Source organism: Chiloscyllium punctatum, chromosome 44 (genome assembly GCF_047496795.1).
Source record: "Chiloscyllium punctatum isolate Juve2018m chromosome 44, sChiPun1.3, whole genome shotgun sequence".
NCBI classification, from domain to species: domain Eukaryota; kingdom Metazoa; phylum Chordata; class Chondrichthyes; order Orectolobiformes; family Hemiscylliidae; genus Chiloscyllium; species Chiloscyllium punctatum.
In genome coordinates this window covers 50,755,874-50,773,444 of record NC_092782.1, presented here as the reverse complement: position 1 = coordinate 50,773,444, position 17,571 = coordinate 50,755,874, and the positions used below count along the sequence as shown (strand labels likewise).

The 17,571-nt window shown below is 45.1% G+C and overlaps 1 protein-coding gene across 8 annotated transcripts in view; it reads right to left on the bottom strand.

The window, feature by feature from the left end:
* The window catches only part of plxna4 (plexin A4), a 632,909-nt gene that overhangs the window by 46,655 nt on the left and 568,683 nt on the right, over positions 1 to 17,571 (bottom strand). For all 8 annotated transcript variants that reach the window (XM_072562914.1, XM_072562916.1, XM_072562917.1 and 5 more), the window contains exons 23-24: positions 15,430 to 15,496; positions 10,847 to 10,993 (exon numbers count right to left, since the gene is read on the bottom strand). In XM_072562914.1, the coding sequence (XP_072419015.1) occupies positions 10,847 to 10,993; positions 15,430 to 15,496 (214 nt within the window). The remainder of the gene's footprint in view (positions 1 to 10,846; positions 10,994 to 15,429; positions 15,497 to 17,571) is intronic.

Here is a 17,571-nt window from a genome sequence, read left to right as displayed (position 1 = left end):
TGTCAGCACATGTGACAATAAACCTAATTCAATTCAACGTCCTTCACACACTCTCCAAGGCTGTCATTCCTAAAACGCTGACCAGATTCACCTTATTCCTGGTTCACCTTTTGTGCTCTGATTCACACAGATTATGAAAGAGATTTAAATCTGAAATCCCAGGTCAATTCCAAATTGGGGACAGGATTTCAATTTTAAAAGGCCAATGGAGTGGAAAGGGTAAAAAAAAGTGCAAATCCTAGTTGCATGCTTTGTTAACACATGTATACAGTCTTTCAAATGCAAAGCTATTAAAAAGAAAATATCATTAGCATTTATCACTCAATGATGCAGATCGACACAAACTCTACTTGCATATTTGTTGAAACCATAGCCACCTATCGATTTCAGCCTGGCCTTCAGCCATCACAGCTAATCCCTAGCCATAAGAATAGCCATTAAGTTCCAAGCATCTCGCAAGGATAAAATACGAACAACATTACAGTCATTAGGATGCATTATCCAGTCAGGTGTTAATTAAATTGTCACTGCACTGAACCAATCTTCAGCATCTGAGAGATTGCAGAACGAGGACCTCTATCCCCTGTCTGTCGCTTTATGGCCGTCACCTTCCCCCCCACCCCCCTCCATTCCCCCACCCCCAAGTGAATCTGCATCACAAAGCATTTAGGGAAATAACAAATGCAACTCTCAGCAGGTCAGCTCAGGCTCCTCATCAGAAATCAAAGTGTAAATGCTCCAGTTCCTTTGTAAATGATCTGATGGCTGTAAATTGAGGAGCAGATGTACTTTGTTAGCCTGCTGCTTTTACATGTGTGCTAGCTGCTTTCATCTGACAAATTTATCGGAGTTTTTTTCTTCCCTCTTCAAGAGAGGAAACAAAGAAAATAGACATAATAAGCGAAAACCAAACCCTATGGAGCAAAAGCAGGAGCATTAAAGCAGGCTTTAGTTCCAGCTCAGGAATCAGGGAGGCAGCAGAAAGGTTGCTGCTGGTAGTTAATTTAGTCTGTGCACTCTATATTTTATTCCGTTCTAATTATTCTTCAGTCCAGGGGGTGCTGACTCTGCTCTTGCTCACATGGCTTTTGTACTCTGGGCTCTTATCTACAATGTTAATCCTGGCTCCCTTATCCTGTTGGCAGGCCTGGTTTAAGGAAAAGCCATTCACAGTCAGAAGGTTAAAGGCCGGAGCCCCAACTCATGGGACCTAGAGTCACAGAATCATAGAGATGTACAGAACGGAAGCAGACCCTTTGACCGTGCCAACCAGATTCCTGAACTAATCTAGTCCCATTTGCCAGCACTTGGCCCATATCCCCCTAAAGCCTTCCTATTCATGATTTGGAGGAGCCAGCGTTGGACTGGGGTGTACAAAGCTAAAAATCACACAACACCAGGTTATAGTCCAACAGGTTTATTTGGAAGCACTAGCTTTCGGAGCACTGCTCCTTCATCAGGTGATTGATCATCATCTAATGAACCACCTGATGAAGGAGCAGCCCTCCGAAAGCGAGTGCTTCCAAATAAACCTGTTGGACTACAACCTGATGTTGTGTGATTTTTAACTTTCTATTCATGTGCCCATCCAGATGTCTCTCAAATGTTGTAATTGTACCAGCCTCCACTATTTCCTCTGGCAGCTCATTCCATACACGCACCACCCTCTGCATGAAAATGTTGCCCCTTAGGTCCCTTTTAAATTTTTCTCCTCTTGCCTTAAACTTGTGTCCTCTCACTCAGGAGTCCCCCACCCTGGGGAACAGACCTTGTCTATTTACTCTATCCAAGCCCCTCAATATTTTATAAACCTCTAAAGGTCACCGCTCAACCTCTGCCACTCCAGGGGGAAAGCAGCCCCAGCCTATTCAGCCTCAAACACAGAAATTCTTGCAACACACTCCACAAGTGCGGGGGTGGGTGCACACCCTTGGGTGAGATACTAAACCAAGACTGCATCTGCCCTCTCAAAGATCTCACGGCATCATCTCCAAGAGGGATGAGGAGGTCCTGCCTAATGGTTACCCTGCGACCAAAAGTTACCTATCTCAGTCACCTTTGTGGGATCTTGCTGTGCTCACATTGGCTGCCCATTTTTTAAATAAATAATCGTTCATGATATGAGGGTGTGTCACTGGCTTGGCCAGCTTTTATTGCTTATCCTTAATTACCCAGAGGGCAATTAAGAGTCAATCTTATTATCAAGTGACTCGAAAAGTAGTCTGTCAGGGCTCTGGGATGTTCTGAGGTTGTTGCAAGGCGTTATAGCTTTTCCATGGGTTTGCAGTTATTCTGGTTTTGAAGTCTCTCTAGTGTATTGCATTGCCTTTGGGTTTGTGATGAACAGCTGCTTTCAGAGCTATTCACCTGCTCTTGTACTTCCCTCACACCCAGCTTTCTGAAGTACGCTTCCCTCCTACTCTATCTCAAACTCTCCATCCTTTCACTGCCTAATGCTTCCTCTCGTTTCTCGCTGCAGAGTTTCGAGCAATGAATGCCTTGGACTATCAGAATGTAGCTCAGGTATAATGTTTTCATCTCTTGATCTGAAGGCTCAAACCCCACTCTCGAAAGGTAAGCACAGAATACAGACTGACCTTCCTGTGCAGTCCGAAGGGTGCGCCGCATTGTCAGAGGTTGGGATGAGTGAAATGTTGAACTATTTGCCTCTTTGCTTACAGGGCCAGTCATAAAGGATCAAAGAACAGACAGTGCTCTCTCTGGTGCCTGGGTCAATATTTAAGTGACTAAATGTGATTTTCTGGTCAGTTCCCTCAGTGCAACGTATTTGCTGCATTTCCTATGTTACTACAGCGGATATAATTCAAAACTACATACTCGGTTCTGGAGTATTTTGGTTTTGGTTTGTGAAAAACATGACTAAAGTGAGTGTTTCTTTATTTCTCTTGGAAGGAAGGAGCCAGTTTTGCTGGTGGGAATACAGGAAGCTCGCACACAGTTACCAAACTCTCATCATGTGAAGCTTACAACCACCAAGGGTCACAAGAAGCAGCCAATGTTCCTCCCCACCCTTTAGGTTTTGAAATTTTATCTAAACATGGCTGTGGAGAGAATGCAGAGGCACAGTACCATAGAAACCCCTCGCATCATTTCAGACAGTCTGACACATTGCAGAGATTGGAACTGCACATTTACACAGTGAGCATTTACTCTCTGCCTCTACGCAGCACAACATCATGCCTTCAGACATTAATCGATGAGTGAACAACAACAACTTACATTTATGGAGCATCTTTAACATAATAAAGCATTACATCACACAAGTTAGTACAGAATACAGGTACAGAACAATCAAGAAGACAGATAGATGCTATCCTTCACTATCAGAAGGTTTGAACATGAATGTAAGTATGTTACTCAGTTATGCAGAGCATTAGTGAGGTGACAAAATTAGAAATTGCTGGAAAAGCTCAGCATTTGTGGAGAGAAATCAGAGTTAACGTTTTGGGTCACATGACCCTTCCTCAGGACTGAGGTCACATCTCAAATACAGGAGAAGGTTCAGAGAAAGTTTATTACATTGATGGTTGGTAGATTGATGGTTGGAACAAATGGCTTGTCTTATGAGAATAGGTTGAACAGACTGAGTTTGTTTTCACTGGAATTTAGAAAAGTGAGGGATGGCTTGATGTCGTGTATAAGATTCTGAATGGTATTGACAAGGTGGATATAAGTATGCTACCTCTTGTGGATCAGTCTAGAATTAGGGGTCGACCATTTAGGTCAGAGATGAGGAATTTATTTTCTCTGAGTTGTGTGATCTTGTGCTCGGAAAGCAGTCGAGCTGGATCATAAATCATTTGAAGGTGTGAGTAGATAGATTCTTATTTGACAGGGAGATCAAATGTTATGGGGTTGATAGGAGTGTCGAATTTGGAACACAAACAATTCAGTCGTGACCTTATTAAATGGCAGAACAGGTTAGAGGGGCCAAATGGCTTACTGCTGCTCCTATTTCGATGTTTGTATAAGTGAATAAAATTTGACACCAGCAGGGATGCTAGGAGAGGTGATTGAATGATTAGTTGAAGAGGTAGGCTTTTAAAGAGTGAATTAAAGGACAGGACTGGGTAAAGAAGTTGGGAAGGTTAAGGCAGGGAGTCCTAGAGCTTGGAGTCCCAGAGCAGGGGAAATCAGGAAGCCACAAATGGGGAGAAAGGCAGCAATTTTGAGACTTGTAGTGTTGAAAGAGGTTCAATATACAGAGTGGCAGGACCATGGAAGGAGTCAATGTAGATCAGTGAGCACAGTAAGGTGCAGTCGACAGTTAGGACAAGGGCAGCAGAACTGTTGACTGAGAGATCATTAAAGGAGATTGAAACAGAAACAGGTACAAATCAATAAACTTCAGAACAGAATTAGGCCATTCGACCCATCGAGTCTGCTCTGCCATTTGATCATGGCTTATATGTTTGATATGTAACATATTCAGATATGTAACCTTTAATCTCCTTACTAATCAAGAACCTATCTATCTCTGTCTTAAAGACACTCTTTGACTTGGCCTCCACAGCCCCCTGCAGCAATGAGTCCCACAGATTCATCACCCTCTCGCTGAAGAAATTCCTCCTCATCTCAGTTCGAAAGGGCCAGTCCTTCACTCTGAGGCTGTGCCCTTGGATCGTCATCTCTCCTACTAGTGGAAACATCTTCTCCATGTCACTCTATCCAGGCCTCTCAGTATGCTGTAAGCTTCAATCAGATTCCCCTCATCCTTCTAAACTCCATTGAGCACAGATTGCCCTCAATTGCTCCTCATAGAACTTATGAAGATTACTATTTCGCCAGATCAGGGTGCAGTTGAAATGGTGTGTGTCCAAAACCTTCACCTGTCCTTTCTCTTCCAGATGCTAACTCACCTATTTTGTGCTCCCAGCACTTCCTAAGTTTTATTCATTAAAACAGCGCAGGTGAGAATTTGATATTTGCACTGCTTCAATTGCCCACAGTGTCCAGGGACGTGCAAGCTACATGGATTAGCCATGGGAAATGCAGGGTTACAGGGATAGCTGGGGGTGGAGCATGGGTCTGAGTGGAATGCTCTTTGGAGGGTCAGTGTGGACTTGATGGGCGAAATGGCCTGTTTCCACACTGTAGGATTTCTACAAAAAAGTCTTTCTGAACACCTTTGTTCGTTATTAAATTAATGGAGCTGGGGTGAAAAGCAGTCTGCCTCTCATAAAGAAGACAACCCATTTCATGGTGCAGTTTACATGAATCAGTATCGTGGTCCCTTTGAGCTGAGATTGTCAAGAATCAGTGGGCAAGGAGAGGGGCCAAGCTCTAGCCTGACTTCAAGTAATGGCCCCTCACAAAGATTTTCCAGGAACACCTAAAGACCAGGACCTCGGGCCATTGGCCTGATGTTGTCCCTTCATTGCTGTGAAGCATTGAAAGCAACTGTTGGAATGGATTAGCCCAATAAAGGTCAAAGGGTCAAACCTGAGTTGTTCTTCCTTTATTGGATGAGCCATGAATGGATTCCATCAACCCCCCACCTTACAGTTCTTCCCTGTCTCTCATTCTTTGCTGACTTTGGGTTTTCCCATCTCCTGTCCCATCTCCAAAAGGTTGGGTGACCAACTCTCGGATTCTTGGAGTCTCAAGGAATAAAATTAATTCCTTGCTCAGGGCTACAGACCAAATCAAGGAAAACAATCAAAAGGGTGGCTTTGGTAAAAGTGAGATCTTCAGGCTTTTCATTTTCTTAGAATATGTTTTGCCACAAGGTTGCAAAAATAGTGAATAATCATGTGTTTGCATCAAGAATCATCTGAAGAGATGACAAAGAGTCTTATTGTCCTCTTACTGGCCAAAAAGGCAAAATGCTCTGAGATGGGCATACTGGGTGACCAATGTTGTTAATGTGAGGAGGGGCATAGCTGAAGGAAGATGGCCAGAACATATCAAGAGTTACTGATCCTACTTCCAAAACTGTCCTGCAAATAGTCTCTTGGGGTCAGCCATGTCCTGTTGATGGCTCTCAGTGGTGTTAGAATTTACCAGTGTACTTGATTTCATTCACCAGCACTCCAATTTCCTGTTCAGTTTGAAATGTTATCAGCCCAAGATGGTGAGCATTCAGGGATTACCGTATCCTTTAAACTGTCATGTTTCTTTCTTTAATTATTTATACAGGCTACAAATAAATTACCAGGTCATTTGCAGGTCGCTAATCCAGTGAAGTCCCTGCTGAAACATTTATATCATCAGCGATCCACCATGCAACTGGTTGTTCAGTTGCTGATTGCACGAATAACAAAATGCAAACAAAAAAAGTGACCTCAGCACATCTCAAAACCCTTTATTGTAAATGAGGTATCCTTGAATTCCAGTCACTGCTGTAATGTCAGAAACACAGCAGCGGGTTTGGGCATAGCACTGACATAATGGCTAGATAATCTGTTTGCGGTGATGTCGGTACGCCAACCCTCATACACCAAGCCTAGTTAGCACAGGGATTGCTACCACAACCAACCCATCTTCAACAACTACCAGTCCCCATTAGCAAGTACTGATTCTCCCAGTCTGACTTTTACCTATTCCTTTGTTTGTCCAACTGATGCTCTCTCTCTCTCTCTCTCTCTCTCGGCTTCATCTCCACGATCATTTCCTTCTGCCCCCTACCCACTTCAGCATAAATGCCAACCTTTCCCTCACCAAAATTAGTCCTGAAGAAGGGTCACGTTAACTCTGCTTTCTCTCCACAGATGTTGCCAGACCAACTGAGTTTTCCCAGCAATATCTGCTTTTGTTTATATTTCCAGTGATATTGACTGAGATAAATATTGGATTAGTGGTGCTGGAAGAGCACAGCAGTTCAGGCAGCATCCAATGAGCAGCGAAATCAACGTTTCGGGCAAAAGCCCTTCATCAGGAAGGGCTTTTGCCTGAAACGTTGATTTCGCTGCTCATTGGATGCTGCCTGAACTGCTGTGCTCTTCCAGCACCACTAATCCAGTATTTGATTTTCAGCATCTGCAGTCATTGTTTTTACCCTTTGAGATAAATATTAGCCAAGACATGGGCCTATTCCCTTTCAGTTCTTGAGAATAGTTACCATGGAGTGTTTTGCCTTGAACTGAGAGTGAAGGTAGGGTGTTGACTGAGCTTTAATCCATGGTGTTTGAACAGAGTTATCTGACCTCAGCAATTTTTCTCAAGTCCACTTGAGTAAAGAACGAAGACAGAAAGTATCCTTTAACCCATTGGTAGATTAATACAACAGGTCAGGCAGCATCCAAGGAGCAGGAAAATCAACATTTCAGGCAGAAATCCTTCATCAGGAATGAGGCTGGGAGCCTTGGGGGTGGCGAGATAAATGGATGGGGAGTGGGGTTGGGGGGGAAGGTAGCTGAGAGTGCAATAGGTTGATGGAGGTGGAGGCAATGGTGATAGGTCAGAGGGGAGGGTGGAACGGATAGGTGGGAAGGAAGATGGGCAAGTAGGACAGGTCATGGGTGCGGTGCCGAGTTGGAAGGTTGGAACTGGGATAAGGTGGGGGGAGGGGAAATGAGGAAACCGGTGATATCCACATTTACGCCATTGGGTTGAAGGGTCGCGAGGTGGAAGGCGTTCTTCCTCCAGGTGTCGGGTGGTAAGGGAGTAGCAATTAAGGAGGCCCAGGACCTGCAAGTCCTTGGCAGAATGGGAGGGACAGTTGAAGTGTTTGGCCACGGGGTGGTGGGGGTTGGTTGGTGCGGGTGTTCTGGAAATGTTCTCTGAAGTGCTCTGCAGGTAGGCACCACACTCTCCACTCCAATCTCCAGCCCTCACTTTCGCCCACTCGTAGATTATACTGGCAATTTGCCAACTCTAGTATCTGGTAGCCAATGTTGCAGAGGTCAATGTCTTATTTGGTGACTGAGTATAAAATGGGAAATTAAAGCAATGTCAATGATGGACAGCCTCATTCAATTGATCGATTGTGATTAACGTTCTCTTCAGCACCACATCTTTGTTTTATTCATTCACAGGATATGGGCATCACTAGCTTGACCAGCATTTACTTCCCATTGCCAATTGCCCAGAGGGCAGTCACAATGCTGCAGGCCTGGAGTTACATGTATGTCAGACCAGGTAAAGACGACATTTTCCTTCCTATAGAGCTCAAGTGAATTAGATGGATTTTTCTGACAATTGGCAATGGTTTCACAATCATGATAAAAGTCTTAATTCCAGACTTTGACATTGAATTCAAATGCCACTATTTGACCCTCGGTCTGCAGAATATTACCTGGGTCTCTGGATTAATAGTCTAATGATCACACCACTAGGCCATTGACCTATATTATACACTCAATTCTGTGAGGGTCCCTGTATGTCAGCATTGCACAGCCATTACAGAGACATTGCCACTCAGAGTAATACAACCTCCATGTTCTGGTGGACCACTTATTTGCAATTTGGAAGTATTTGGTGAGTTAGGATTCCATGTGTTCTGAGGGTAGCTCAGCCATGACATCCTGCACCATTTGCTCTTTGTGCTTTGTGACAGCTCAGCTGTAACCCTGCCTTAGACTGCTGCAAATATGTTCCTTCTCGAATTGTACACTGTCTTGGTCTCTTATGCATTATGTATCCGTACTACACTCTTAGTGAGTTAACTAACTCATTTGACTGTTACTGCTGTGAGCCCCTTGCTCTGATAGTTTTAAAATTTCACTTGTGGGACATGGGCATCATTAGCTGGCCAACATCTACTGCCTGTCCATACTGCCCTTTAGAATAACTCTCTTTCACTGTCAGTAACACAGTAACTCTGCATGTACATGAAGATGTACACTATGCTGGCCCAATGTTTCTCTTCTGGATCTCTTCAATCATGTTTCTCTCTGCTCTGTAACATCAGCATCACCATTTACATCATCATTATTAATGCACTGATTTCCCAGTATTGCATTCTCTGTTTCCACACACAAATAGCAACTTCAGAAGAATGTGATTTTGTTTCTCTTTTCAGCCTCACTCATTCACTTTCATCTGACGAAGGTTGGGAAGCCACCTAATTGTATGGAGGTAGGCCATTGTGAAGAGAAATGGGCTTTAATCAAAAGTGACTTGACTTTCCCTCTAAGTCAGTGGATTCTTGCCAGAGAGCAAGCACCTTGAAGAAATACCAGAGGAATGGTTGGAAGGTTACTGTTCCTAATTCTGACCCTTAATTGAATTCTGATAAATGGCAAAATTTTGTCGAGTGAACACTGATCTTTACAGGGGCTTGGTGTTTCCAGAAAGCTTCTGTAAATTGTTCCAGCATTTGCAAAGATTTCAGAGCTTTGCTCTATTTGGCCTCACAGAAAGCAGGGGATCCAATTTATTTCAAAAACATGATCAATTGTCAAGAAGCAAAGCATTCAAGTAACCCTCAGTGATTTAGCAAGTTGACTCAGATAATGTCAGGGAGGTTGAAGTGTAGAACCATTAGTTGGGCACTGATCTCAGGTTGAGGCTATGTTCATGCTGTGGCCCACAATTAGATGGGGAAGAGGTTGAAACCTCTCACTTGCTGTCACACAATGGTACGACACAAAAGGAGCCTATTCACCCATTCGGCCTGTGCCAGCTCCTTGGAACAGTTACCGGACTGGTCCCATTCCTCCTCCTCTTCCCTTCAGACTTCGGTGTCAGAGAGTTTATTCCAATCCCTGCTGAAAGTTATTATTGAATTTTCATCCGTCACTCCTTCAGGCAGTGCAGTGCAGACTGCTACAGTTCAGTGTGTAAAGCTGTAACCATCTCACCTTGAGTTTATTCACCACTTACCTCACATCCTGTTCGATGGCTATTTTCCCTGCAGCCACAGAAAACAGATTTTTTTACCCATCAAAACTTTGAAGGGGCAGGTTGGCATAAGAGGAAAGATTGGACAGGCTAGGCTTGTATCCGCTGGAGTTTAGCAGAGTTAGAGTCAGCTTGATTGAAACATTCAAGATCCTGAGGGGTCTTGACAGATTGGGTGTGGAGCAGAGATTGTATCCTCTGGGAGAATCTAGAACTAAAGGTCACTTTTCAAAAAAAAGGGTCAGCTATTTAAGACAGAGATGAGGAGAATTTCTTTTCTCTCTCAGGGAGCCTTTGGAGTTCATTTTCTCAAAGAGTGATGTAAGCAGAGTCTTTGAATGTTTTTGTTTTTGGTAGAGGCCAATAGATTTAAGCAAGGGGGTGAAAGATTATTGGTGGTGGATGGGATTGTGGCTTTGAGGTTACAATCAGATCAGCCATGATCTTGATGAATGGCGCAGTAGTTGGACAAGCCAAAATGGACTATTCCTACTCCTAATTTTGTACCTTCTTGTTGGACAGTGCACATCAGGTTTGAGGTGAGAACAGTATTGGTCACTGTCAGAATGTCTCTGTGGTGGAACTGTTGCCAACAGTGACTACAGCAGCTCATACAATGGCTTATTGCAAGGGATACAGTCAGCCCAACGCTGTTGGAACTACGCCCTCAGCACTCCTTTATCCCACCCCTCAAGGACAGGAGGGATGTAAAATAAAGCTAAGCGAGCACACACGTTACTGCCACCCCCAGCGATTCTGCTGGAAATATCCTGATTGCCAGCACAAGCTACTTGCGCCAATAACACACCTCTTGCTGGCACCGTGACAGCTCCACAGTGGAAGAGCTTTACTGCTGCTCAGCAATATGGCTGGAGGTAATTAACACCAGGCCATATTCGCAGACACCCTATCTCAACAGGAGTACACTGTTCCTGTCAGCTGCACAAATTAACCCAATTATCCCCTGACCCATTCACCCTCTCCCCTCCCCCCATCACCCCCCACCTTTGTTTCCTGATTCATGCCCGGATTCTGAACTTACCAGCGTTTTGTAATCTATCTGCTGCCTGATGAGTTTGTCCTCACTGAGGGAGTAACGTGCCTCCCCTGTGATCGAGTCAATCGGTCCCTTCTCCATCTGCTGCTTGATGGCACAGAACAGCATGAACAAAGGCTCACCCGCACATTCCTGATCAATGGGACACAATGAGAGAGGTCAGTGTTAGTGCAGTTACACCTTTGGTACAGCCATTACCAAAGGCTCTTGGAGATAGTCAATGCGGAGCAATATATCACTGCTCCCTCCCAAAACCTACAGTGCTGACCTCCACCCAGACCACATAAAGACCCTCATTGACACCCAGATCCTCACCTACACCCAGACCCTCATTCACATCCAGACCCTCACACACACCCTCACCCACACACACACCTCACCCACACAAACCTTCACCCACACCCAGATCCTCACCCACACAAAAACCCTCACCCACACACACCTTAATCCACACACAGACCCGCACCCACACACAGACCCTCACCCACACAAAAACCCTCACCCACACACACCTTCACCCACCCACAGACCCTCACCCACACACAGACCCTCACCCAGACCCGCACCCACACACAGACCCTCACCCAGACCCGCACCCACACACACACCCTCACCCACACACACCTTCACCCACACCCAGATCCTCACCCACACATAAACCCTCACCCACACACACCTTAATCCACACACAGACCCGCACCCACACACAGACCCTCACCCACACACACACACACCTTCACCCGCACCCAGACCCTCACCCAGACCCTCACACACACACACCCTCACCCACACATTAATCCTCACCCACACACACTCACTCACACATAAACACTCACCTACACACACCCTCACCCATACATAAACCCTCACCCACACACAGTCACTCCCCCAGTCCCTCACCCACACCCACACCCACACCCACACCTTCACCCACACACAGTCACTCCCCCAGTCCCTCATCTCCACCCAGACCCACACCCACACCCTCACCCACACACAGACAGTCCCCCGCCCCTCATATTTGCCCACATCCACACTTGCCCCCAGCCCCTCACTCACAATCCAGCCCCTCACTCACAATCCAGCCCCTCACGTGGCCCCTTACTCACAATCCAATCTCACAACTACACCCTCCCCCCTTCCAAGACCCTCACCCACCTGCTCAGCCAGCCCTTCACCCATCGTCTCACCCTGTCCCACCTATGAACAGTGACCCTCCCCCTCCCAACCTCTTCTCACCCCCTCACTATACCCACCAATTAGATTCGGACAGCACAGGAAGTAGCCATTCAGTCTATCGTGCCCATTCTTTAAAAGAACCACAAACTGATCTACTGGATTACCAGTGCAGTGGCATAACCACAGCGGTATCATATACAATGGGATAAGCTAGCTGGGGAGTTCTGGATAGTACACTGGCATTAGTAGATGGGCATCCAGAGAAGGGAGAGGGAATAAAAAGATTAGTGGTAATGTCACTGGTCTAGTAATCGGGAACCGCTGGGCTAATGCTCTGGGGATATCCACATCCCATGAACAAATATGAGATCAATGCTCAGACTGGGCAGATAAGCTCTTCCAATAGCAGTAGTTATTGCACTGTACATCAACAGAAATGGTGCCACATGGGTTACTCTCAGGTGAGGTGCATTGGGAAGAGGGAAAGGAATGGACGAGCCTCCTGTTCCTAATCTCACTCAGCCACTGGACACAGTCCTAATGCTTGGTCATACCTATCGCCAAAGTCAAAAAGCGACAAATAGAAGGCAGCTGGTGCTCATGGCACCCTACTAACAACAAACTGCACTAATGTAGCAGCCTTCATAGCCACAAAGCATGCCAAGAAATCTCACTAGACCATAACCAAATAGGGTGTCAAAAAGTCCAGTGAAGGCCAATGAGTTTTGAGATGGGAAACGAAAAGCATACAGAAAGAGGAGTTGGTCTCTGTGACTGCGATCTGAGTTGCACTCAGCAGGCAGAATGTCAAGCTGTGAACAGATGACAACTCTCCAATCTTAATTGTTCCGCATTCAAAATTAAAGAGGTTCAAAAGCCAAGTCTCGCTGCAGAAAACAGAAGCTTTCCTGTCAGTTTCTCACCAACATCCGTTCACAAATGCTAAGTATTCCTTTAAAGTGACCTCTTCTGATACCACCTTGGCTCAGAGAGTCTATTAACTATGTCCACTGCGGACTAATTCTGTACATTCTATCTTTCCCACTCTGACTTGATCGGAAACAATATATATTAACAATGGAAAAGAAGATGGTAAAGTAAAGATTCCCAAAGTGAAGTTTCCTTCAATACTTGGTGCCTGGTTCCAATTCTGTTTAAATGGGTGGGCTTTGGATGCGTCAAAAATTCAATTTAGGTTAGATTCCCAACAAGTCCACACCGACCGTCCGAAGAGTAACCCACCCAGACTCATTTTCCTCTGACTAACGCACACATCCCTGAACATTATGGGATATTATCGTATGGCCAATTCACCTGACCTGCACATCTTTGGATTGAAGGAGGGAACTGGAGCACCCGGAGGAAACCCACACAGGCGCAGAGAGAATGTGCAAACTCCACTCAGACTGCTACCTGAGGCTGGAACTGAACCTGGGTCCCTGGCACTGCGAGGCTGCAGTGCTAACCATTGTGCCACCCCTTTCTGGTCTCGGAGTGTAATGTCGAAAAGCCAGCAGCCACATTACATGCAAGATCCTTCAAACAGAAAGGTGAGAATAAACATAAAATCTACTTCATGAAATGCCCATTGCAGGGTAAGCTTCCTCAGGACACAGTGTAGAACTGTATTCCTGCCTTCCAAACACTGGCATGAGATTTTACATTGACTCGAGACAGTGGACAGAACCCTTGGTTTAAAGTCTCCTCAGTAAGTCAGCACCTCCCACACTGCTACAAATGAAATGGCTAAATGAATGAACAATTATCTCTGTGAACCAAAATCTGAATCATCTCGTTATGGACCACCATTCCAAACCGACTAGTCGGAGCTATGCTTCACTTGCATGTTCAGCCCATTTCATGTTCCTTTCGAGAAGCTGCTTGTTTATGTACAATGTGAGGTTTAGGAGAATCGACGTTCCGAGCATAAACCCTTCATCAGGAATTCCTGATGAAGGGCTTATGCCCAAAACCTCGATCCTCCTGCTCCTCGGATGCTGCCTGACCAGCTGTGCTTTTCCAGCACCACACTCTTCGACTCTGATCTCCAGCATCTGCAGTCCTCACTTTCTCCCCTGCTTATGTACCACACCTAATGCATCCTACACAAAAACTGACCATGAATGTCAACAGGCCAGTTGCCCAGGATGGTATTATTTTGGAGGCCAATCCTGTTGGCAGCCAATGACTACGTGCACTTTGCTGTTTCAGGTGAGTAACTTCGTGAGACATTTTTATCTTCCTTAACACAAATTAACATGGACCTCAATTGCCACAGGCATTTATGGTGTTCAGCATGACTCAAACCTAAGGCTTTGCTTGGCTGTGTCTATACAGGGGCACAATTTAATTAACTGGAAGTATTTAGTGAGATCAACTGAAATAATAAACTTGGTTACTTGTACAACCCTGTATAACTTGTCACTTCCTTGTAAGTCTTTGCTGCCAAGGGTCAATATCTTTCAAGAACATGTTCATTCTGGGGATGTGAATATCATTGGAAAGTACCCAGGCCTAGCTATTCTTGAGAAGATGGTGGCATGTCATTTTCTTCCAATACTGCAATGTGTAGGGCAGAAGTACAGCTTCAGTGCTGGTCGGTAAGAAGTTTCTGGGTTTGACCCAGTAAAGTAACAACGAGATTCATCCAAGTCAGGATGATGTGTAAATTGTAGGGGGGGGGGGGGGGGGTGTGGAGAATCACAGAGTCCCTACAGTGTAGAAGCCCATTTGGCCCATTGGCCCCCTAGTCTATCCCTGAAACCCCACATTTCTTATGACTAATCCACCGAGCCTATACATCCCTCATCAGTATGGGCCATTTAGCACGGCCAATTCACCCAAACCTATGGGAGGAAACAGGAGAACGTGCAAACTCCACACAGACAGTCACCCGAGGCTGGAATCGAACCCAGGTCCCTGGTGCTGTGAGGCAGCAGTGCTAACCACTGAGCCAGAAGGTGCTGGCATGCCTCTTCACGAACTACTCCTCGTCATTCTAAGTGGTAGACTTTGTGTGTTTGGTAAGCACTGTTGAACGGGGCCTGGCAAGCTGCTGCAGTGCATCTTGGGGATAGCACACCGTACTACCAGTGTGTCGCAGTGTTGGAGGGAATGAATGTTTAAAGTTTATGCTCTTTGAATATAAATTCTCAAAAAGAAAGACAGTGTTGTGAAGATATGTAACCTATGATTTAGAAAAGAATAGTGACAGATGGCCCTTGGTTAATTAGTTTATCTCTAAGCTGCATGATGTTTTTTAAAGGAATCGATCGTATTTCCATTTGCTTTACCTCAGAGAAATATTCAGGCGGCAACTCACAGAGTGAAGGGAAGGGGAGAGGAGAAGGAGGGAAACAGATTGAGGAGAGGGCATTTTATGACCTTACCTTAAGAAATTTGTACAGGAGGAATGTAAACCAGTTGGTGAGCATTTTTTCTGCCACAGATTCAGTCCTAGAATGTAGAAATAGACAGGAGATTAAAAACCCATTTTTGAGCATGTTTTATCAAATTACAAGTATTGAAGTTTGTGGAGGCTGCCACATTGATAGCACATTAGGAGCTGAAACCAGTCACAAAGCAATGAATTCACCAAGGGGATTGATGCCAAGAACACAAACTTGCATTTATATAGCACCTTTAGCGGAGTGAAACGTCTTGAGGCAATTCACAAGAATGTTATCAGATATGCAAACCCCTTAGCCATATGTCCTAGTATCTCCTGATGTGATTCAGTATCAATTTGTCTGATTTCCCTTATGTGAAGCATCTTGTGACATTTTATTTTTGTTAAAATAACGATACAAATGCAGGCTATTGTGGTTGATGCGATCGTTGAATCTCAGCAAGCAGGGGCTGTGGGGGCGGCCCCGTACCTCCTGGATGAGGGCTTGTAGCACCTCTGTCCAATAGGTTAAAGAAGAACAAGATACTCACTTGTCCTCTAAATATCGAAAGTATTTTTAAAAATCAGCAAAAGACAACATCCTTTTTCCTACGAAACCATTCATCTTCAAGGGAATCATGTGAAGCATGTCTCATGAATAGTTCAAAATTGCTGAGGTAAGACTTTTTTCATTGTAAGGTCACAGAGGGAACAATGACCTCCCACATGTGTTTTCCGTTTGCACCTGTGGATATTTCCCTGGGCCCCAGTCGGTTCATTTTTATTTATTCATGAGATTTGGACATTGCTGGCTAGGTCAGCATTTTTTTTTGCCCATCCCTAATTGTCCAGAGGGTATTTAAAAGTCAGCCACATTGTTGAGGGTCTGCAACTTTTTCGGCACGGGTCAGTGTCCTGGTTGATACGTTTTGCTGTCACTCCCAGCTCAGAGGTGAAATGGTACTCCGCTACTGGGACTCGGCCGGGGTTGGTTGTTGCAAACACATGGGGGAGAAAAGCAAGGGCTTTGAGGATTGCTAAACTTCATTCCAGCTTGGGAAGTGTGTCTTTTTTGAGAATTATTTCATGGTGCCTGGGTTTCACTGGCTGGGCCAGCATTTACTACCCAACCTCAAGCACCCCTGGGAGAGTGGGATTGAGCTGCTGCTTGAATTATTGTTGTCTACATAGTATAGGTTCACCTACAGAGCTGCCAGTGAAGGAGTTCCAGGATCTTGATCCGATCTCAGTGAGGAATTGGTCAACATAGTTCAAAGGCAGAATGGTTCATGGAGAGGAACTTCCAGATGTTGGTGTTTTCATCTATTTTTCCTTTGCCATATGTATTGGAGGCTGTGTATTTCACAGGAGTTCTCACTTTGGTGAGTTAATGCAGTCTATCTTGTAGATGGTGCACACGACTACCTGGTGCATTATGGTGAATATTCAGTGTGGTACCAATCAATTGGGCTGCTTTATTCTGGATGGTGTCAAGCTTCTCGAATATTGTTGAAGTTGAATCCACCCAGTCAAGTGTGGAGTATTCCATCTGATGTATATCTTGCAGATGGTAGACGGGTATTGAGAGTCAGGAGGTGAGTTACATGTTGCAGAATCCCTAGGCTCTGACCTACTCCTGTAGCCACAAAATGTATATAGCTGGCCCAGTTCAGTTTCTGGTTAATTGGGACACCAGGATGTTGACAATGAAGGTTCAGCAGTGAGAATACCATTGAATGCCAAGGGAGGATGTTTATATTCTCTCTAGTTAGTGATAGTTACTGCCTGGCATTTATGTGGTATGAAAATTGCATGCCATTTATGAGTCCAAGCCTTAATGTTGTCCATGGGGTCATGAAGCTTGGGGACATAGACTGTTAATTTTTTTTTAAGATTCCCTACAGTGTGGAAACAGGCCTTTCAGCCCAACAAGTCCACACCGACCCTCCGAAGAGCAACCCACCCAGGCCCATTCCCCTACATTTAACCCTGATTAATCCACCTAACATGACAGGAAACTTAGTATGGCCAATTCACCTAACCTGCACATCTTTGGACTGTGGGAGGAAATTGGAGCACCCAGAGGAAACCCACACAGACACAGGGAGAATGTGCAAACTCCACACAGACAGTTGCCCGAGGT